A 22829-nucleotide genomic window follows, 5' to 3' on the forward strand; every position below is an offset into this window, starting at 1 on the left:
TGATATGCTGAAATAGCGGCAGAATGTACTTTGAGGGTGGAGGGAGAAAGCCTTCGCACCAACCCTTGCTGCAAGAAGGAAAGCACGGACCCTATCGAACATCTTCGGGGGTCCTCTCGGTGAGATCACCACCCGACGAACAGGTTCCACTTCAAGGCGTGTGCACGTCTCGTTGACTGCGCCCGCGCTGAAGTGATGGTGTTAAGTACCTCTGAGCGTAAGTCACCTAGAACCTCTGTGTCCCGTCCAGGGACCACACATGGAGTTTCCAGAGGTCCAGACACGGGTGCCATAGTGTGCCCCGTCTTTGAGTCAGAAGGTCCTTCCTCAGAGGAATGGGCCAGGGAGGGACTGTCACGAGGAGCATGAGTTCTGGGAACCAGCTCCGGTTGGGCCAATAGGGAGCCACCAGAAGGACCTACTTGTCCTCCCTGACTTTGCACAGGGTCTGTGCAAGTAAGCTAACTGGGGGAAACACATATTTGCGAGGGCCCTGGGGCCAGCAGTGTGCCAGTGTGTCCGTGCCAAATGTTCCGTCGGTCAGGGAGTAAAACAGCTGGCAGTGAGAGGTCTCTGAGGAGTCAAACAGGTCTACCTGTGCCTCCCCGAACTCTCTCCAGATCAGCTGAACCACCTGGGGGTGGAGTTGCCATACCTCCCAGGAGCACAGCTTGTGATAGCTCGTCAGCCACACAGTTGAGCACACCAGGGACATACATGGCCCGAAGCGACCTCCGATGCTTCTGACTCCAGAGGAGGAGATGGCAGGCAAGTTGCGACATGCGAGTGTAGACCACCTTTTCGGTTTATGTACGCACCGGTCGCAGTGTTGTCCGAACGGACCAGCACGTCCCTGCCCTGTAGCAGCCTCTTTAAGCGGCACAGGGTGAGACGTATTGCCAGAAACTTGAGGCAGTTGATGTGCCAATGCAGTTGGGGGCCCGTCCACACCGCTGACACTGCATGCCCGTTGTACGTGGCACCCCAGCCGGTGGCAGAGGCATCTGTGAACACCACAGCATGCCTGGACACCTGTTTCATGGGCACTCCTGCCCGCAGGAATGAGGGGTCTGACTACGAGCTGAAAGTCTGGCGGCAAGCCGGTGTGATTGGTACCTGGTGAGTGCCATGATGCCATGCCCATCTCGGGACTCGGCTGTGAACCCAGTGCTGAAGCGGTCTCATATGGAGCAACCCGAACGGAGTTACCGCTGCTGCCGCTGCCATATGCCCCAGGAGCCTCTCAAAAAATGTCAGTGGGGCCGCCGTCCTGCCTTTGAATGTGTTCAAGCAGTTCAGCACCGACTGAGTGTGTTCCTCTGTGAGGCGTGCTGTCTGTGTGACCGAATCCAACTCCATACCGAGAAAAGAGATCCTCTGCACGGGGGAGAGTTTGCTCTTTTCCCAGTTGACCTGAAGACCTAAATGGCTGAGGTGCCTAAGCACGAGGTCCCTGTGTTTGCATAACTGATCTCGAGAGTCTGCTAGTATGAGCCAGTCGTCAAAATAGTTGAGGATGCGAACGCCCTGTTCTCTCATGGGAACAAGGGCCCCCTCCATGACTTTCGTGAAGACACAGGGAGACAGGGACAGCCCGAAGGGCAGGACCTTGTTCTGATATGCTCGACCCTCGAAGTAGATTGGCCTCTCTAGCTAGATTCCTATTCGTCGGTCTCGACGTGGCGTCGACTAACCGACTGAAGAGGAACTGGACTTTAATTGAACTCAAACCTCTTTTTAGTCCCTTTCAGTTCATATCACATTCAAACTGGGGTTTTTGGGAAGCCAAACAATTTTAATAATAATAATAATAATAATAATATAATATATAATAACAACAATAGTAATAATAATAATAAGCCAATAATCTGTATCAGACGATAAAAGTGGTTATTTTCACTATCGGCCAATTGTTTAAAAACAGCTGATGATCAGAGCCAAAAAAAACATGTCAGGCAGCAACTCATACTGTGTGTGAAGAAAATCTTTATTGTGTTGAATTTAGGGCTGTCGAAGTTAACACAATAACACGTTAACAGTAAAAAAAAATAGCGACCCTATGAATCACCCGTAGTTCAAGCCAGAGTTGCCAGGTCTGCGTTTTTTTGCCCTACACCATTATTTGTATGTAAATACAATATAGCATAACAATGTAGCATGCCTCCCATCCAATAATAACAAAGATCTTTGTGCTTTGTCACTTCCGATAGGAAACAAAGTCTCAGGAAAGTCATCCAATGTTCACAATTCCGTTAGTTAACTATAAAAAACAGTAGAGAGGAGCTTATTTACTATTAATTATGTGCATGTTTTATTAGATATTTGTTTATGAAAACTATACCTTCTGTGCAACTGAGTTATATACAAACAACAATCTTAGATCCCTCCAACTGTCCAAAATGGAAGGGTAAAACAGAGGGTTGGAGTGAACACTGACCGTATTATGAACACCAAAATGCTGCAAAAATTGGGTTCCATCCAGATAAGACTGTTTTTTATTTTTTTATATTATTTGAATATTTCATCTGGGACAATGTATTTGGGAGGCATAAAGGGGCAGCCAGGGAGGAGGACTTGCACAAAGCATTCTTAATGTGTAGCCAGGATGAGGGATTGACTAAGTTGCTTGAATGGAATCAGTATAGAGTAGAGCGTATATTCGCTGCCCAATTATATATTAGAAAACTAGGAAAAGCCAGACCACCCAATTGATTTGTCTTCTGCAGAATGCCTTTTCAGTCTTTTTATTTGAAAGAAAATTAGAAATAGAGCTATCAAGACAGTGCAACAAAAAAGGACTTTGGAATAAAAATAGGAATGCATTGAAATAAAAACTATAAAACTTTGGGTAGTACGCTCAATACAGTGAACCCTACCAGCCAGGGATATAGGGAGGAGAGACCATGACTAAAATCCTTAAGCATACTAAAAGACACTTAAGCAAAGGGACAAAGCTGTGATCGAATAAGTCTTCAATGCTTTTTGTCACATTTATGCCCAAATACCTAAAACTCTGTAAAGAAGATCTGAAAGGCAGAGATGCTAATGGGTATTCGAAAGCTGCCATATTGATGGGCATTCATTTACTTTTACTCAAATTTAATTTTTTGCCTGAAATTGGTACTGGATCTGCTGGCAGATTTTGGTCTAGAGGAATGGAGTGCCAGGGTCAGACACATAACAAAAGATCATCCGCACATAAAGACAGCTTATGCTCAAACCCTCCCATAGTATCGGTACATCTCTAATAATAATAATAATAATAATGCATTTTATCACTCTAGAACACTTTACTCCATGAAAGCAACATATAAATCAATTTTATATGCTGATGTACAGTATGTGTATGCTAATGTTTGTGTGTATTGTCAGTGTTTTGTAATGGAAAATGCTGTCAGACAACTATCTCAAGATTTTCGAATTTTGTGAGCACGGCATGTACATTTTTATATGTGGGTTAAAGTTGAAATGTCCTCTGATGTTTGTGGGATTAATCTCTCTCTTTTACTGACCACTGGTTTAAATGTTACATTAGTTCTCAGGAGGTTTTTTAATTAGCCCCATTGGGTAGTTGAATGATTGCCTTAATTGGTGCATCTCTGTGTGCCCTCAGCCTCTCTGTTCCCCATTGAGATCTCTGCTGTGAGGAGAGACCATGAGTTTCTGGATCAGGACTCTCTCAAGGCATTATGCAGGTGAGAAACCATTGCATATTCACTTAAATATTTATTACAGCACTTTAAATATATTCCATCATTCACAATAATCCCCTCTGGTTTGAGTTTCACTCCTCCTTTGTGACTAACACCCATGGCATTAATCATGGTGGAATAACATAATAAGTAAGGAATAATTGACGACAGGCCGTTGAATTATTAGAAAAATAATGCACACCTGAGGTGGTAATGCGATCACGACGCGAAGCGGAGTGGCCGTTACACCTCGGGTGTGCATTATTTTTCTAATAATTCAACGGCCTGAAGTCAATTATTCCGCTTATACTACAGTTACCACACCTCGAAACATTGTTCAGATTATGTATTTCAAGACGTTTGTAAAGTTTTTGTCATTAAAACGCTCTTGTATGTAGGACTAATTTCTTACGCATCTAATCCAATGCCTCCGTTGCTAATTCCAAAACGTCATTTTAGAGTTAGTAACGGAGGTTTGAGCCACTGATAGCAGACTAATGCTGGGGACACACGACTAGCTGACACATTCTCTGACTGTTTTCATCGCAGCATATTTTAAACACCGACTTTGAACACAGACTGAATGCGCTGAACACGCGTTTGGGCATGATCAGTCATCAAATTACATTCATAACCGGCCTTAAAGTGTGTCCTCGGCTCGGTTTTATGCAGTTATTAGAGAGAGATATTGCAATAATGAGACAGGAAAGCATGTGCGTCAATATTATTATTTATTTATTAATTCAATTCGTTTTAATTAATTCGTTCATTCTTTTTTTTTCATTATTGACAGATGACAGTAGACTATAGCCAAATAAATGAAGAGAAAAAAAAGCCTTTTAACAAGTAAGGCCTATCAATAATTATTTATTTGTTATATTATCTGCAATAAAAATCCGTGCTGCAGGACTATCCATTTATTTAGCCTATAGCCTATTCAGTTTAATTTTCTATTGATTATAGATAGGAATATACTTTATTTATTAAAATTAAACTGCATGTTTCCTTTGATTGTGAAGCTAGACATTGAAGTATACTAATAATAGTACTTTTATGACATATGTTTAATAGAATGAGTCACATGTCATGAGAGGGCATCTGTCAGTTTCTAGTCTTTTGATCACCATGGCGAAGGTCCACTTGTGTTAGCAGGCCTTGCTGTGCTTCGTGGTTCAGTCTGTCCTTTTTACTATCAACTTTATTCTCTTTTTTTCACCCTTCCATGTGGAATAACAGATTAAGTGACTGGTCACACCTGCAGAAGTCACATTGGAGTGAATGGCCTTTTCTAAAATATAGCGAATACACAAAGAGGGGGAAATTATATTTCCTGGGGTGCAACTGCTGTCAGTCCTAAGGCGATAGAAGAAGAGAGCGATAGAGACTGAATGTACCATTTGTCCCACAGTGGCTAGTTACACACTGTATGGTTGGCTGTTAGTTACTGATAAAAAAACATCAGGACAGCTCGATGAATTAAGAGAACTGAATTATGAACACACACACATAGCTGAATCTGAAATTCTAGAACTCTAAGTCATATGCATTTCCATAGTTATCTATATTTAAAGCTGTGTAGAAAAGGAAGCTGGATTTTTGTGAGCTAGGGAAAATGATTGTGATTTTAATGGTAAAAGTCTGTTAACAGCAAAATTCCTTACTATACACAGTGAATAACTAATAGATATCCTACATTTAATGTAATTTTATAATAAAATACTGTTAAATTTACAGTTTTTGGAAGTGAAAAAGAACAAATCATTGTATAATTTACAGTGAAAAGTAAATTGGCATTCCCAGAATTCCTTGCGTGACACTTCACATTCAATGTATTTTCATTGAAATAATTGTTTCTAATATTTTTTTTTTATCAGTTATGTACATTAGGGTTTTGTGTATGACGATCTGTGGTCCTTTTATATATTAGTATTTACTTTCTCAGCTTGTGGAAAAGCTGCTTGTGATGAGCTTTGATTCATCATGTGCCTTTCTCATCACCACCTATTTTTGGTGGATGTTGGTGTATTACACCAAGTACAAAATGAACATTAGTACTTTAGTAGGTTGGTATATTAACATTAAGGGCCCTATTTTAACGATCTGAAACGCAAGTATCAGGCGCGAAACGCAAGTAACTTTGTGGGCGGGTCTTGGGCGCTGTTGCTATTATACCGGCGGGATAAATGACTCTTGCGCCCAACGCAAATCTAAAATGGGTTGGTCTGAAGTAGCTTCATTATTCATAGGTGTGGTTTGGGCGTAACGTGAAATAAACCAATCAGAGCGACATCTCACATTCCCTTTAAGAGCAGGCGCGCTTGTTCCATGGCGGATTGCTATTATAACCAGGGGGCCAATGTTTCAGAAAAAACTGAAGCTTCCCCGAGCGACGCCATTGATTAGCAGACACCCACCTGCTGTTAGCATTCCATTGACTCCCATTCATTTTGGCATCACTTTGACAGCGAATAACTTTACATCTGAGGCGTTTAAAGACTCTATTTGTCCATTATTTATTTCTAAAGAAACACGAAAATGTATAAAAGGCTCCATTACCTTGTATCTTACGTTATGGCCCCGTAGAAGCAGTTTTTGTAAAAAATAGGCAAACGATTGTGTCATAACCACATGACTCTCTGTCGCACAGTAGAGAAATTACCGTATGGACAGGAGGAGAAGCTCACAGGCAATCGGGGGGACGTGGAGGCAAAATGACAAAATAATTAATCAGAATACTATGCAGAATACCTGCTCCTAGATCTTGGACACCTCCTACTCACACTCTCCATCTCTGCAAGTTTCTGAAGGGAATAATTCAGATTTCTCTTGGCACAGCTGCTAGAAGACAGACAGGTTGCTCACGTCACATCTACGTCATCAAGCTCAGTTTGAGGCTGCGCAGTACGCTCAGCCATCAGGAAGTGAGTGCTTCTAATTCACTTCACTTTTCTCTGTTGAATCCAATGGGGTCGCTGTGTCCATTTCTTTTACTGTCTATGATTATAAAGGCGGATTTGCCAGGCGCACGCCAGGAGTGGTTCACAGCCGAGGAGACTGACGTTCTCATCAGGGCCGTAAAACACAGAGAAGTGACATTGTATGGGGATGGGAGAAACCCACCCAAATTAGCTTTGGTTAAACAGGCGTATACAAATTTGGGTAAATGTTTAAGCTAGATTTATGCCTATTTTTCACATCTTCATGGACACCACAATGATTTCCCTGGTGTGTTAATATTTTTCCATGTAATAATGTATAGTTTTCTAAAAATGAGAACTGCTGGGTCTGTGTGTAAATGAGATAAGCAAAGTGCATGCGCGTTGTGCTTGTGCACACGCCATATTGACTATGGCCAAGCATGCGCCCTTAAAATAGCATATGAATAACATGCGGAACGTGCCACTGACTTTAGACTAGGTTTTTCCTGGTCTGTGGTGGAATTGTTTTCTAAACATGCAAAATAGCACCAGGGAACGTTTGTGCCGGAACACGCCTCCTCTTTGCGCTGAACCGCCCCCGGGAGCGCAAATGCATTTCTTAGTTTACCGACCTGCGTCTGTGGAGGGAAAAGTCCGCTGTGCGCTGGTGCAAAATAGGAATGATACATGCGTCATGTACAAAGTCAATTGCGCTGGGTGCAAGATAGGGCCCCAAATCAGTTAGGACAAAAAAAATGTAAAGACGGAAAAAGGGGTATCACTACGCGGCCTAATGTGATGAGTAAACATCAAACATCAAAACTGCCAGTTTCAGTACACATGTATACATTGAATAAAACAGCTTGAGTATTTTAAATACTCAGTTACCCTATTTTGCAGTTGAATGTGTGCCACAGTATGTTAAATGAAACTCTTTTTTAAAGTCTTTTCTAAAGTTTTTTAAGGTCTTAAAGTCACCATGAAATAAAAATAGACCATAATTATTTTTTGAAAGAATGTTGCTGTTCTTATTATAAATAATTTATTCGTGCACATCATTATTTATTTATTTTATTCATATGCCCTTTAATCTTTGATCAAAAACATTTACCACCCCTCCCCCTCCAAAACGACGTCCGTTCTCTTAATGACGCATGTCTCGGCTGAGGGTGGGACTAATAGCCTCCACAACTGACTCAAACGGGGATTCAGATCTGCCTCCATTTAGTTAACAATGCTCAACTTCCTACGATCCAGTCAATTCCCAAGGATCAAGCTCCGCCCTACCTTTTTTTTTTCTCATTCCAGAAGCCGTTTTACTCGGATACACATCACAACTGGGATGAAAAGACTATTGAAACTTCCATTTCATGCCGACTTTAAAGGTCTTAATCTCAAATCTAATTTGAAACTGCTGTGACATTGCAAGCACCATGCATAGTATGGGTATAACTTAGTGTGTATTTATATATTTTGTTTATTATGTGGAATCAAGGTTTTTCCTAGTTAAGACGTTCACTCTTCCAACAGCAATATAAAAATCAGTCTCCTTGCAGAATCACTTGTTGTATTGCCCTGAATGTATTCTGGCCACCACACACCCGATGGCCCTCTTGCATTGGTGAGATGATGAGTTCATCTGTTGATATTTTTGCCACAGCAGGATACTAGTGCACTTACAGATCCCTGACTGTCTCTGAATTTGCTTCATGCAGAGACTGTCTTACAATAAACATTCAGATTTTAGTTTTTCACAGAAAGTGTTTCTCTTTGTGAGTTTTGGTTAGAGGTGGTTGAAATGCAACGTTACTGGCAGCCTGCATGGGAAGGTTCTTGAGACTCCAGAGACATCAGCAACTGTTTGCTGCTCAACAATGACTTTTTATAGCTATGCTATTCTTTTAATACATTTTTTTTTTTTTTACAGAAACTTGCCTTAAGCCTTTATCTGACTGAGTTATCTTGTGCTGTAAATTACTCACAAATCTTATGATATTTTGATAATCTCCATTCAGTTTTCACACATTATTAGTTGTTTTCATGCCTTTTACATGACATTGCACCATTTCATGCTTTTCATCTTCAGGAAGATCTTTATTCCTCCCCATATTGCACGAGAACAGTGACTTGCTTGATAATGTGGAACAACCAATATGAATTTTCATATATATATATTTGTATTAATATATGTATGTGTGTGTGTGTGTGTGTGTGTGTGTGTGTGTGTGTGTGTGTGTGTGTGTGTGTGTGTGTGTGTGTGTGTGTGTGTGTGTGTGTGTGTGTGTGTGTGTGTGTGTGTGTGTGTGTGTGTGTGTGTGTGTGTGTTTGGGTTTTTCTTTTTTTGAGTTTTGGTTTGGTTTTGTCACTATTCTGAATAATCAGAATTTTCTTAATCTTTCAAAAAAGAAAATAAAGCTGGCAAGCATGTCAGCAAAAATAGCTATAATGACGCACACAGCTAAAAGTCTTTGTGAGTGTTTGTAAATGCGAGTGTCTTGCTAGCCTATTGTTAAAGCTGCAGTCTGTAACTTTTTTGGGTTAATTATTTATCCAAAATACATTTTTGAGCAAGTACATAACCAGCCAGTGTTCAAAACTGCTTGCCTTAGCTCGATTCAAAACGGTAAGCTTGTAATAATGTTTTAATTCCAGTGGTACTGGTGGATTTCTGTGGGAAATTCGAGCATGTCTTTGCGTCATTACGTCACATCTGTACACATAAAGAAGGAGTCTCTGCTAGTAGGCTATATTGCGTGTGAGGATGTTGGAGGTGGAGATTTATAGCCTTTTCTCACAGCACTTGATATAATTAAACTTATCAATTTTATATTGCGTAATAATGTTTATTACCTTTCTGGCGGATCCAGAAAGGTTCAAACAACAATCACCGCAGTGACAACTGGAGATTCACCCGTTGTAAAACGCAAAAGACTTCGGACTTCGGAGTGGCTACAGAAAAAAAGAGACTGCAACCGGGCCCATGCGAAAACAAGGATAAATATCGGGAGGGCATTAAATGTAGTCACGCAATGCTGATGTTGTTAATATTAACAATTTGAGAACAAAGTATAATTTGCACAGTTTGACGTGATATGATAAGAGATTGTTATATTTAATCAGCGCGATTTACTGCAATGCTTTTCTTCCCTTAGTTGGTCAGAACAAAAGTGGATGTTACTTACTTGTTCAGATGACATTTTACAGTGAAAATTCTTATGTTGGTCATACTTCCAAAATGTAGAATCTGTGATTCCAAGTGACAGTATGCACACCGGCACGGTGACTGACAGCTGCACATTCTCCTCAAAACATTGGATTCATCCGTGCTGTGCCGAGGCACAACCCACGTGAATTCAATAATTCCGCGAATCACTGCAATTGCAGTTTTCTAACAGAGATGGCGACAAAGAGGAAAAACTACGGACTGCAGCTTTAACACTATATATCCTTATTGCCTTCCTGCTGATTATTATTCACAAAGAGTAGCCTAATTAGTTTGATGTGTTGATGTGCACAAACTCACACACTCTTATTATCTGTATCTCAAATGCCACATCGAACACACCCCCTCTTGTTTGTTTGTTTTCTAGAATTAGTTGTGTTCTGTCATGCAGAAAAGGTATTATGTCCAACAGAAATCCTGTGGCCACTGGGCACCAAACACTGTGGTGTGACGATGCGTGTTCAAGAGAGCAACTGTGATCATTGGTGCGAATCGACTACATCAGTCAAAACAGATGGTCAATTATGCTTGTGTGTTTATACCGGCTAGTTTGGACTATATGTCTCTGCATCTTATAGTGTCTGTGCTTCAACTGTGATGATTTTCACAGCTGAATCATTATCATCTTTCTTACATATACACGCATCAGAGTCAGAATAAGATCACACCAAGCACAATGAGTGCACTAATTAACAGAGAGGGCTGAATACACATGAATGCATCACTTACTCGTACACTGAACATGAACTCTAAACGTACTGATAATCAAATAATGATATGGTGATGAACGTCTCTCTACCCTTTAACAAAATTTCTGCCATATCAGAGCCGATCGGGCGCAGATGGAGGGAGCAGCGAAGTCAAGTTCAAATCATTCTAGAAAAGATACATGGGCTGATACATTCATCACTCTGTCAAGTGTGGCATTGATGCAATTCAGCTGGGAACATCATCAGGGCTCAGTCAACATCAACAAACATGCACTCACTCACTGAATGTGTGCTTGGATAAACTGCTTACAGAAATAACATCAAATAATCTAAATACTGCTCTAAGCCTGGACAACTGCTGTTAATAGTTGATATGTCCACATTTACATCACAGTTTGTGACTTTGTTTTAACCATAGGAACATATAATATGTACTTGAATTAAGCTGACGCTTTTATTACACTTACTTTTATTAAATAGTATACTCATTAAAGAGACAGTCCCCTTGAGGCGATCTGGGGTTATGTGTCTTGCTCAAGAACGCATTGAGCCCATTTACACATGTGCCCTACATGTGTAAATGTGCCCTTCAAGTGAGGTTTGAAATACAGCAGTTATGAGTTCCGAGCACATGAATGACCAAACGAAGTTGTATTTACGAAGTGTTAAAGTCTGAATTCTAGATAATACATGAGTTGTGACATTGGAAGGGCCGTGCTGATGTGAAACATGGCGGAAACACAGATTTACAATATAGATAATATCATATATCTGTAATCCAGAGATTGAGTGGAAAGCAAGTCTGTAGTGAATGGAAATTAATGATTTTGCACATCATTTTAATTTTACATCCTATTTTTAATCATTTTAAAGGTGTGAACAGTTATATAAAGCAAGTGTAAAGTTTGCTTTATAAAAACAAAAACAAAAATTAAATATCAAGTATAAATAAGTATCATAAATAAATAATAAATCAAGGTGCACTTGAAGGGACCATTTACACCTGGTATTACTATACCAGATTGACCACTTGTGAATGACCACTTGTCTTTGATTTTATAACTACGCGCATCTCTTCCTATGTTAGTGTTTTAATGCTTGTATTATTAATTTATATTTATGCGTTTAGCATATGTTTTACTGAAAGTGAGTTTTCTCATGTTTGAATGTCGATACTGAAGGATGAGTCATGAAGTGTTGTATTTTTTTTAATGGTTGAGTGTTTAAAAATCTAACATACCACTTTTAATTTAGCAATCAGGATGTTTAACCACTCTGCCGCCCTGCCTCTTCAACCAAGAATATACATGTGAATTTAAACCCTACAACACTCAGATATGCCCTCTCTCTCTCTCTCTCTCTCTCTCTCTCTCTCTCTCTCTCTCTCTCTCTCTCTCTCTCTCTCTCTCTCTCTCTCTCTCTCTCTCTCTCTCTCTCTCTCTCTCTCTCTCTCTCTCTCTCTCTCTCTCTCTCTCTCTCTCTCTCTCTCTCTCTCTCTCTCTCTCTCTCTCTCTCTCTCTCTCTCTCTCTCTCTCTCTCTCTCTCTCTCTCTCTCTCTCTCTGTGTGTGTGTGTTTAGGAGGCTAACGACCCTGAACAAATGTGCTGCGATGAGCTTAGAGGTTCATTTTCATTGTAAACAGGTAAACATGCCGTCCACTTCTAATCCAATTATGTGATGTGGTGGTCTGCTGACAACTGCTCTTTGCTTGTCTGTTTTCATCAATTTTGACTTCCACTGGATGTTATCTTTTAAACTTAACTTTAACAATCCTTTAAAAAAAATGATATATGTCCTTGTGTTTATGCTATTTTTAGTAGAGTGAATTCTGGTACTCTTGGTTAGCTACTTTTCTTTTTAATACTTCAAAAATGGAAAAAAGGCTTTTCATTATCTAAGTGTGCATGTTTGTGTTACCATCAGCAGAGTGAGGATTCAGAGGAGGATGACGCATGTGCCCTTAGCTCCCGCTGGGCTTTTCAGCGTGAGAGTAAAACTTGGTCCCGTCTCCGCACTCTCTCACCCACCCCTGTCCCTCCTGGCAACCGGGCCTCAACCTTAAGACCCTCGGGTAGTAGCGATAGTGTGCTGAGTGACATCAGTCTCCTAGAAGTCACCTCACTGACCTCTGACCTCAGCACTAGCAGCTTGAGCTTAGACAGTGCCCGGGAAACAACTTCTCCAGAGGTTGTGGCTTTCAGTGACGTCACGGTGGGTGAAGGTGCATCGTCAGTTTGTCTCTCACCTGGCCAAGATGAGAACGATGACACCGGATCCTCATCTTCGCTGCCGTCCGTAAGAGAGAAGCCGAAGCGCCCTTCTAGATCATTTTTACGAAGGAAAGAATCAATACAGAAGCGGGATAGTGAGAGAGAGAAAGTCCCAAAGAGCATTTCAACAGTAACTCAACATCAGCCACCCTCAGGTCTGCACTGCACATCCGATGCAAGTTTGCCTGGACAAACCACGAATAAGTTCAGAATCACCAAAGATGAGGCATGGAAATCACATACAATATGCCGCAGTAATGTTAGCCAGAAAGCCACTTTGCACAAGCCTCACAGAGCGTGCCTTTACCTTGAGGACTACCAGTTAACTTGGGAGATGCCAAAGTTAACCAATCATAACAACGGTAAGAGGAAAGAGGATCGTGTGGTCCACCTCCCTTTTGACCACAAGCCTGGAACGTTCCCCAAGTCTCTGTCAATCGAAAGTCTCTGTCTGGTCTCCGTTTCTCAAAGCCCTGAACATAGTGACTGGGCAGGAGAAGATGGAGACCTTTCATTGGATGAAAGCATTAGTCGCAGTGGGTCGCAAGATTTTCTTTCAGGTTTTGGGAGGAAAAGAATTTCCATGGGCTCAATTGGAAGCATTTACGACAATGTTTCAGAGACACCAGGCAATCCATGTGACATTTTCGACCCTGGAAAAGAGAAAGCCTTCCAGCACCTTGACGACATTCTACAGCACGTACACGGGCTACAGCAAAACATCGACGAATGGTCGCGCTCGCTCGGCATTCCGTCGCAAGACCAATCCAATGCGGAGACTGCATCCACAGCAGACACGACATTACCCAGCAGTCTGAATTATGATGAGCAATCCATATCAGATGTTGGGACGACAGTGAGCGATTACGATAGTGCAGGAAACTCAGTGAATGAGGGAGAGGGAGAAGGAGGAATGAGAGAGAGGAGGGACTCAGGGGTGGGAGCATCACTCACGAGACCCAGCAGGTGAGTAAATCTGATGGTTAGACTTAATAGAAAGAGGAAATTCTGTCCTGTCCACACTTGTGAGTGCAGTTAGCACTTATCCAGATCAGGTGTTTCTCATTTCTGTGTGAAAGTATGTGATGGAGAGAGAGGGATACAGGACACTCATTTTGTCTTTTGTTAAACTGGAGTCTGATGACAGTGACAGCTGTGTGTACCTCGAAAGCCTTCTTGCAGCTCATCTGTGTTTGGGATTTGTTAGTTTTTTCCATATTAAAAATATATTTCCACTTCATGCAAACACATCACTGATGAAGATTAAAGTGCCTAGAGTGGAACTATGGGGTACACCCATTCAGTTCACTACAGTTTTCACAGGATTTTTTTGTCTTAATGTTTTCCAATAAAAATATCTAAACATTCTTAAAACATTTATTAAGTAAAATTGTGTAGGATATACATTAACCCTATATTGGCAAATGTTTTTTTTTTTGTCTTTTTTATGAATAAACCTCACTAAATGATATGCTTAAGACTAAATAATATATGTTCTGAAAATAAGTAATCAAGTACATTTTTACATTTTAGAATATCATTCATCTGAGGCTTTTTGTCACATAAAGTTTACATGTGTCCCATACATCCAAGAGAGTGAACTGAGTGAAAGGGCTGCTTTTATATCCTCCTGTTCATCCTTTTATTGTTTTTGTTTTTATCACTTTTGTCTTTCTTCCACCCATTTCTTTATACTCAGAAAGTTGCGTTGGCACAGTTTCCAAAACTCTCATCGTCCGAGCGTGACTTCTGCGTCTTTAGAAATCAACAGGCAGTCGGCCGCCCAACTCAACCTGCTGCAGAAATTCAGCCTCTTGCGACTGACCGCCATCCTAGAGAAACACACGGACACCAGCAAACATGGCTGGAACTGGTGAGATGACACATTCTACTTCATGCATACTTCATTGTCATAAATGTTCTAAATAACCAACTCATCCTTGGGCGTCATATACTGACGCTTTTGACATTTCGTCTACATCGAACGCACATGGCACCCTTTAGCGTCAATATGAGACGCACAGAGCTTTGTTCGGTTATGGGTAGGTTTAGGTCTGGTGTAGGGTTAGGGTTAGACCGCTAGGAGGCGCCTTCTGGCCCATATCTATCTGCGTCTCATATTGACGCTAAAGGGTGCCATGTGCGTTCGATGTAGACGAAATGTCAAAAGCGTCAATATATGACGCCCTAGGATGAGAATGGGCTGAAATAACACCCAAGATTGTAGCACAAGGCATGTTCCCATTCTAAAAAAATGTGTGCTGTTGTTGGTGGACACATTATCTGACTCATGAGGTCAGCTGTGGCATTAATGCTTTCTTATGTCTAATGCAGGAAATCTCATTTCTGCCAAAAGTGTTTTTTATTGGCACAATCAGTTGAGTAAACAGCTCTAACAGATGCAGTTAATGACAGTATCTTTCCGTCTCTCTATCTGTTCCCCCACTGGCTTTTTACTGCTTATGAAAATTACATTCCATATCTACCTCTTCCAAATTACAGTTCTCTTTATGTACACACACACACACACACACACACTTTAGTTCTTCAGTCATTTCTATTTGGCAATGATTGCAGGAACGAAGTGTAAATTGGTTCATAATTTTTGCATTTATGAAAAAAATGTTTGCATTTATGAAAAAATTTAAACTCCAGCTGTAGGAAAGGACTTCTGATGATAAGCTTATAGGTCTATCAGACCCTGTCTTGGCTCGCAGATCTAAAATATTATTCATTTCATTCTGCACCAGTCACTGAGGAGGCATTATCTTTCCACTTTCGTCCATTCCCACACACCCCACTGTCAAAGGCCTGCATTTGTGTCAGTGTCATAGGCAGCGAACAGATCCAATTTTCACAGGGTTTATTGCAATTCCATTTGCTCTTGCTCTCTCACTACAGCCTGCTGCCATGATTTCAGGTTTTATTGTGGACATCCACGTATTGGATTCTTGTACTAGTGTGCTTTTAAAACCTCCTTTATACATTCATATAACAACGTATATCAGTAAATTAGTAAATATTTAATGAAATAATTAATAAGCAAATAATCAATTCAATGATATAATAAAAATTTTATTTGAATAAATAAAAGTAAGTATGTAATTTCATTCATGTCACATCTCCCTGTTCAGTTATCATTGTATGAGTCATTAAATAAAATAAAATGTATTTTTATTTTCTCTCTGTCCTTGGTCAGGGTGGTTCCAAAGTTTATGAAGCGTTCCAAAGTTCCAGATTACAAAGATAAACATGTGTTTGGCGTTCCGCCGATAGTAAACGTCCAGCGAACTGGTCAGCCCCTGCCTCAGAGCATCCAGCAGGCGATGAGATACCTACGCAGCCAGTGTCTGGAGAAGGTTTGTTTGCAAGCAAACACACACACACACACACACGCTCAACCACACAAACACAGCTTCTTATCTCTAATTCCTCTCTACAGGTGGGAATATTCCGGAAATCAGGGGTTAAATCCCGTATCCAGGCCCTAAGACAGCTCAATGAGAATTCCCCCGATCATGTGACCTACCAGGGCCAATCAGCTTATGATGTGGCTGACCTGATTAAACAGTACTTTAGAGATCTGCCTGAACCTGTGCTCACCTCCAAGCTTACAGACACTTTTCTACATGCATATCAGTGTAAGTGACACACACAGTCAGTCTCACACATTTTTTTAACACATCATTGCGTCAGTAAGCTTTACAACTCTCCCCCACGTGTGTATGTGTGTGTAGTTGTTCCAGCAGAGCAGCGTTTACAGGCCGTGCAGGCAGCCGTGATCCTGCTTCCTGATGAGAACAGAGAGGTTCTACAGACGCTGCTCTATTTCCTCAGTGACATTGCATCTGCGCAGGAAAACCAGATGACTGCAGAGAGTCTGGCTGTCTGTCTCGCACCCTCCATACTGCACCTGAATGCCTCCAAGAAAGATGGAGCTTCACCAAGGTGTGTGTCACATTTTGCCTCCATGGCTGGTCAACCAAAAGTTGATGGAATGTAAACATCATAACAGAATGGAATCAAAGATTACAACCAGTTTTTGTAACAGCATTCAAAATGTCCTCCAATCTCTCTCAGAACAGTTTTTTTGTTGTTTGTTTTTTTGTCAACTTTTTGGTTATTTTTATTTATGTTCGGTTTGGTTAAAGGCTCAGGAGCAGGAAAGGCGGAGACAAGCCAGTCCAAAAGGACTTAAGTGAGAACATGGCTGCCACACACTGCCTCAGTCACATGATCACGGAATGCAAGAAGCTGTTCCAGGTAGCCACATTTTAATTTCTAACGTCATTGTCTGCATCCATTGCAGGCAAAACATTTCAAGTCTTCTTGCATATTTAGTATACATTAACAGTGGCAGGAATTAATTTTGGGAATCATTTTTGCACTGATCAGCTTTCTGTCCCCGTTTCTTTCTGCAGATCCCGCATGAAATGATGCTCCAGTCTAGGAATTCTTATGTGGCAGCTGATGCCCAGCCATTGCCTCTGCACGGGTTCGGGGTGAATGCCCTGGGCGAGCCTGTGGATTATCGGGCGTACCTGGAAGACAACATTCAGTGTCTTCTTAGAGAGGCATCTGAGCGGAGTAAAGGCTGGCATCATGCCCATGGACCCGACAACACTGAACTGGCTTATAAAAAGGTAGAGATACAGACATATCCTCAGAGTCTCTTTAGAGCTTTAATTACATAATATAATGACATTATATATATACATACATATATATATATATATATATATATATATATATATATATATATATATATATATATATATATATATATATATATATATATATATATACAGTATTGTCTGCAATATATTACACATTACAAGTGTGTGTGTATATATATATATATATATATATATACCAGACTAGATGATTTGAGAGGTCCGGCACTCGAGGGAAGTCTGTATTTTCACTGGAAGATTGAGAAATGACATTTTGATTAAAAAATTCAAAAACAAATTTTAATAAAAAGTAAACATGCATTGAGAGAGAGACTAAAACTCTTGAACTAAAACTCTACAAAGTGATGAATGAATAATTATGAATATAAAAAAAAATCTTATTTCAGTTGTTTAAATAAATAAATTAGTATAATTAGTATAAATACACCTCTGCAACTATTGGTGAGTGACTACTGTGGCAGCACTTGAAGAAAAAGGAGCACTCTCAGCAACTCTGTGAAAGAGGAATGGAAAAACATGAGGCAAGGATAGATACAAGCACATTTCCAGGTCACTAAATACCAATTGGAGTGTGGTTGAATCAATTTAGAAATGATTAAGAAATGGAAAGGTGCATGGCACAGCTGTAAATCTACCTATGGCAGGTTGTCCTCAACACTGACTGTGCATGAAGGTTACAAGCTTTATATAAATAAATATTTGTTCCTACTTTATTATATTATAAATTTGTCTTGAATTATTTAATGTCCATTAAAAAGACTTGGAAGGTGCTCAGTTTAATTCCATCAACCAATATGCATTACAGCTTCTCTTTTTCTCACAAACGACACAAGGTCTTAATTACTTTTAATGTGAATGAGTTTTTTCATTTTGACGGCTATCTAAAACCATGCACTGCAAGACATGTGACTAATGATTTTTGTCATTCTTATGGACATTCAGAATCTACCTCAGATGTCTGAATCATTAATAAACCACATTCATAAGGGGGGTGTTTTTAATACTTTTTCTGTAAATGTTATTTATATTTCAGTTATACAGCTTTTATGAGCGGATTATGATAACAATTAGACTTTGCAGAAGAGAGAAAGCAAATTAAGAATTAACATGATTATGTTGCATAATGGTTTTGAAACCTCTTTGAAACCCTGTTTAATTGATCCTGGTTTTATTGTTGCCGATGACAAAGCATTCTGATAATTCCAGTGTCTGGAAAGATTCCCAGTCATACCCTCTGAATTATGACAAATTGTGTCAGAATGACAAGAAAAATTATATTTATTTATGTAATTAACTGTATTATTAGGAAACATGCTTAACAAATACCTATGTTTCAGTTTTACAATTTATTTTATAAAGTATGTGGCTGTTAAAAGGCAATCAATGCACTCAAAATGGATTGAAGATATTTTTGAAGATAGTCTCTGTTTGTCAAACAGTTGGCCAGTTACCATCAGTCAGGGAGGCTGAAGCGTACATGCCCACAGTAGACAGATGTACCCTTCTTGTCTCTTGCCACCTACACCAAAGACGGTGCACTCGTAGAAACTGCATTGCGCAATATGGTGGAGTAAGGCCGCATTCCAGGCAACCTGTAACCCGTGTTTTTCCAACTCGTAACTGGGAGTACATCGATCTAGTACGAGTTCACGGGTGGGAAGTCACGGGTTTGACTGCCGTTCCAGTGCACTTTCACGGGTATAAGGTTGGAAAAACACGGGTTACAGGTTGCCTGGAACGATGTACTCCCAGTTACGAGTTGGAAAAACACGGGTTACAGGTTGCCTGGAACCTTCTAAGGTTACGGGTTGCCTTCTAAGTAAAAGAGCCAATCGCCAATTGCGTCACTGCAGCTGCTGTTAGAAGCTCCGATTGTTATAGAAACAGTCAGTGTTCTGAGACGCCCGCTTACATGTGCACTGGCTGGTCCAGCCTGAAAAAAGCTTTTTTCTTATTTTTGGGCCATGATTTCAGCATTAAGACAAAATTTATGAGACAGTTGTTGTCAGATTTCATTGGGGATTTCAAATATGAAATTTAATCGTAAACTTCGTGAACAGCTTTGGAGAATTTGAAGTTTTCCCATTCAAAGAGATGGGAGCTATACTTGCATGACTGAAATAGCTGCCCGAGAGGCGTTTCAAAGATGGCCGCCGAGTGTAATGACTTCCCTGAAAGAGACTTTGCTTGCACTCAGGGCAATGAGATTTTACAGCATGTGGCAGTTCACTCTTAGATTAATCTGCAAAAATCAGATGCCCAAGCACCATGAGAACAGTTGGCACAACTGAATCTAGACCATCTGCCATCAAATCGCCTGCTAAAATGGTTTCTCTTAGATTCAATGTGCTCACTGTGGCGGTCTGCTGGTTGTTTGCAGGTAGGAGACGGGCAGCCAATGCGTCTATGGCGCGTTTCGGTGGAAATAGAGGCCCCTCCTGCTGTGGTGCTGCAGCGTGTTCTGCGAGAGCGCCACCTGTGGGATGAAGACCTTCTACACAGTCGAGTCATTGAGACTTTGGAAAACAACACTGAGGTTTTCCATTACATCACAGACAGCATGGCTCCACATCCACGGAGAAATTTCATAGTGCTCAGGTACAGAGTTACAAAAAACTCTTTTAGTGTGATCAGTTTGATTCTTTATTGTGCCACATCCAAACACTAATGGGATCAAATAAGAATCTGCCTAGAATAAGTAAGTAATCTGGATTTCTATGCAGATTTTTTGGATCCATTAGAATCCTTAAGGATTGTTGGTTCCAAACTGATTCTTTAGAAATTTCTGAATAGAATATTGAATTAAATGAATACCCAGTTCATTTTGTGATTTCAGAAGTTTCAAGAACAGTATGTCATTCAATTAAAAATAATTATTGAGGGGAGAAAATGCATATTTTTATTTAATTATTAAAATAATATATGAGAAATGTATTTTTTTTATTTTGTTTATAGCATTTCAGTTTTGATTAGAATTAGATTTTTAATATATTAATAATGGTTTAAATATTTAACGGAATGTACTATTTTTAATGCAAATATTTTATTTATTATTAATAAAATATACATTTAAATGTTTTTAGTCATCAAGTTTGCAGATGCCTCCTGGTAATCCTGGTAATGGTAGTATTTTGTGTTGCAGACGTTGGTGTAGTGATCTTCCAAAGGGGCTGTGCGTTCTTGTGTCCTCCTCTGTGGACCATGATAACGTCCAGGTGGAGGCAGGGTTACGGGCTGTGCTTCTGACATCACGCATCTTTATTGAGCCGTGTGGAATGGGGCGGTCCCGGCTCACACACTACTGCAGAGCTGATCTACGGTAAGACGCACCGGTTTCACGAACAATCTCTCAGGCACGTGACTGCACGTGTTTTTTGATGCTCCTCAATACACTGAGCGAAAATAGCAGGCTAATGTTTACAATAAGGTTTCAATTAATGAAGGTCACCATGAATTTTAATCTTTTGTATTTCTGTTCCACAGGGGGCGCTCTCCTGATTGGTATAATAAAGTGTTCGGCCATCTGTGTGCGATGGAGCTTGCCAGAATACGCAGTTCTTTCCCAGTTCTAACAGCACGAGGACCTGAAACCAAACTCTAAACCCACTTGGGTTAAATCTGAGACTATTTTGTAGGAGAAAGAATAAGAATTATGAGAGTGCAGGTGTAAAACAAAGATGGAAAGGCATGTGTCCAAAGGTGGAAAGTAAGAACAGTAGAGAATGTTTTAAACTGGGAATGAATGACAAAGGACACAGTACTAAGTAGAATAGTAGTTGGACTATGCAAAAAAAAATGAAACCCATTGTGGTTTTAAAAGCCATGGATGATTAATGTGAAAAAGCTCAAGCTCACAATCATACTGTCGATACTGCGTCTAATCTTGTATGTGTTTTGTTTGTGTAATTGTTTATATCGGTTTGTGTTAAGCACTGTGTCTCGATACACATCTGGTATGCCTTAAAATCTTTGTCTAATAATCCAGTGTGGTCTGTCAGACCCCTCATTGATTCTCAGGGTAAATGTAAACAAGTGTTGCTTTTTGACTTGCACAGGAATTTTGTCACGTTGCAATGATAATGACCAGTTGGCAAAGAGAAGCAGCCAATCATCAAACATTCATAACATCATATGACACGTGATGTGCTGTTATAAGCTCCCTGTGTACTTTGCATTCTGTAGGACACTTTTTGCCATTGAAATTACTAGGAAAAAGTGTCCCAATCAACCCAAATTTATGAGTGGTGCTGTTAGCAAAGTGAGACATCTTCTCCACGGACATAGTACATAACTGATAATCAAAGATAATCTGATGTATGCAGGCCAAATTGCAAATGCAGTTATTTTTGTGACCTCAATCCCTTTCTTCCTTTTCCACCACCCCCCTTTTTAATTTATTTGCGTCAGCCATTTGCATGTGGCAAACTTCATTTGTGAAGTTTTAATAACTTAACGTCTGCATGGAATCCATGGGAATGATATTCAAGAGACTTTCTTAATACAGCTTTACGTTTTTACATTTTTATCTCCCCTAAAAGGTAAAAATATTTTTTTATACAATTAGATAATTGTTTTTCGTATCACTGTTCTTATCTGCTATTATTATAAGTCCTAAGTGCCTATAAGCAACTAAAGAGAAATTTGCGTATGCGTGTTCGTGTTTTGCCTCACAATTGTCGTTAAATCTGTGCTGTTTCACCAGGGCATTATGTAATATCAGTATTTTATTTATTTAAAAGTATAACTGCATTATACATGTTGTTTTAAGTGTACTGCCTTGAAGTGAAATGATTCAAGTGCCACAGTGTGGTTATATGTGCTTTGATTTTTTCTAATGTACAGAACTCATAATGTTTAAGTTCTTTCAAGTCTTCCCTTTTTTGAATGATAATTCAGTGTTAAACACAGGTGTCGTTTTTGTTGATTTGATTGTCATTTTCAATCATACTCTCTTGTGTATCGTGCCAACTTAGCCTTTCGTGCAATGAGAATAAAGGAACTTTTCCAGGAAAAAAAAAAAAAAATTGGTGTTTCTGTTTTGGCTTTTATACAGACAGAAGGTGTTAAGCCTGAAAACAGAATTTAATTCAACTAACAGGTGTCTTGCGGTGAGCAGCTATCCATTTAAATCGCATTGGTGTCCTGCTAGCTCTGTAGGACACTTAAGGACACAGATTTGGTTGGCAAACAAACATGTCAATGTATTATAGAGCTGGTGATGGAGAACTCCCATTTATACAAGCTGCTTTTCTACAGTATTTATTCCAAATGAGTTTGATTGATACAGAGTAATGACTAATTCACAGTCACAGTCTGTGCTGA

General features: G+C 40.0%; 1 protein-coding gene across 6 annotated transcripts in view; it reads left to right on the plus strand.

Moving 5' to 3' along the window:
• Positions 1-22531, plus strand: part of stard8 (StAR related lipid transfer domain containing 8) — a 64753-nt gene extending 42222 nt beyond the window's left edge. For 4 of the 6 annotated variants that reach the window (XM_081366881.1, XM_081366879.1, XM_081366883.1 and 1 more), the window contains 12 exons: positions 3614-3695; positions 12122-12185; positions 12467-13779; positions 14513-14686; positions 16013-16172; positions 16256-16454; positions 16551-16761; positions 16965-17076; positions 17235-17456; positions 19888-20105; positions 20650-20826; positions 20991-22531. In XM_081366881.1, the coding sequence (XP_081223007.1) occupies positions 3614-3695; positions 12122-12185; positions 12467-13779; positions 14513-14686; positions 16013-16172; positions 16256-16454; positions 16551-16761; positions 16965-17076; positions 17235-17456; positions 19888-20105; positions 20650-20826; positions 20991-21108 (3050 nt within the window). In that variant the 3' untranslated portion in view covers positions 21109-22531. The remainder of the gene's footprint in view (positions 1-3613; positions 3696-12121; positions 12186-12466; positions 13780-14512; positions 14687-16012; positions 16173-16255; positions 16455-16550; positions 16762-16964; positions 17077-17234; positions 17457-19887; positions 20106-20649; positions 20827-20990) is intronic. The other 2 variants (XM_081366882.1, XM_081366880.1) reach the window with 1 other exon arrangement.
• The last annotated feature ends 298 nt before the right edge of the window (positions 22532-22829 follow it).

The sequence above is a fragment of the Scardinius erythrophthalmus genome (genome assembly GCF_964197995.2).
Source record: "Scardinius erythrophthalmus genome assembly, chromosome: 5".
In the NCBI taxonomy this organism is placed as follows: domain Eukaryota; kingdom Metazoa; phylum Chordata; class Actinopteri; order Cypriniformes; family Leuciscidae; genus Scardinius; species Scardinius erythrophthalmus.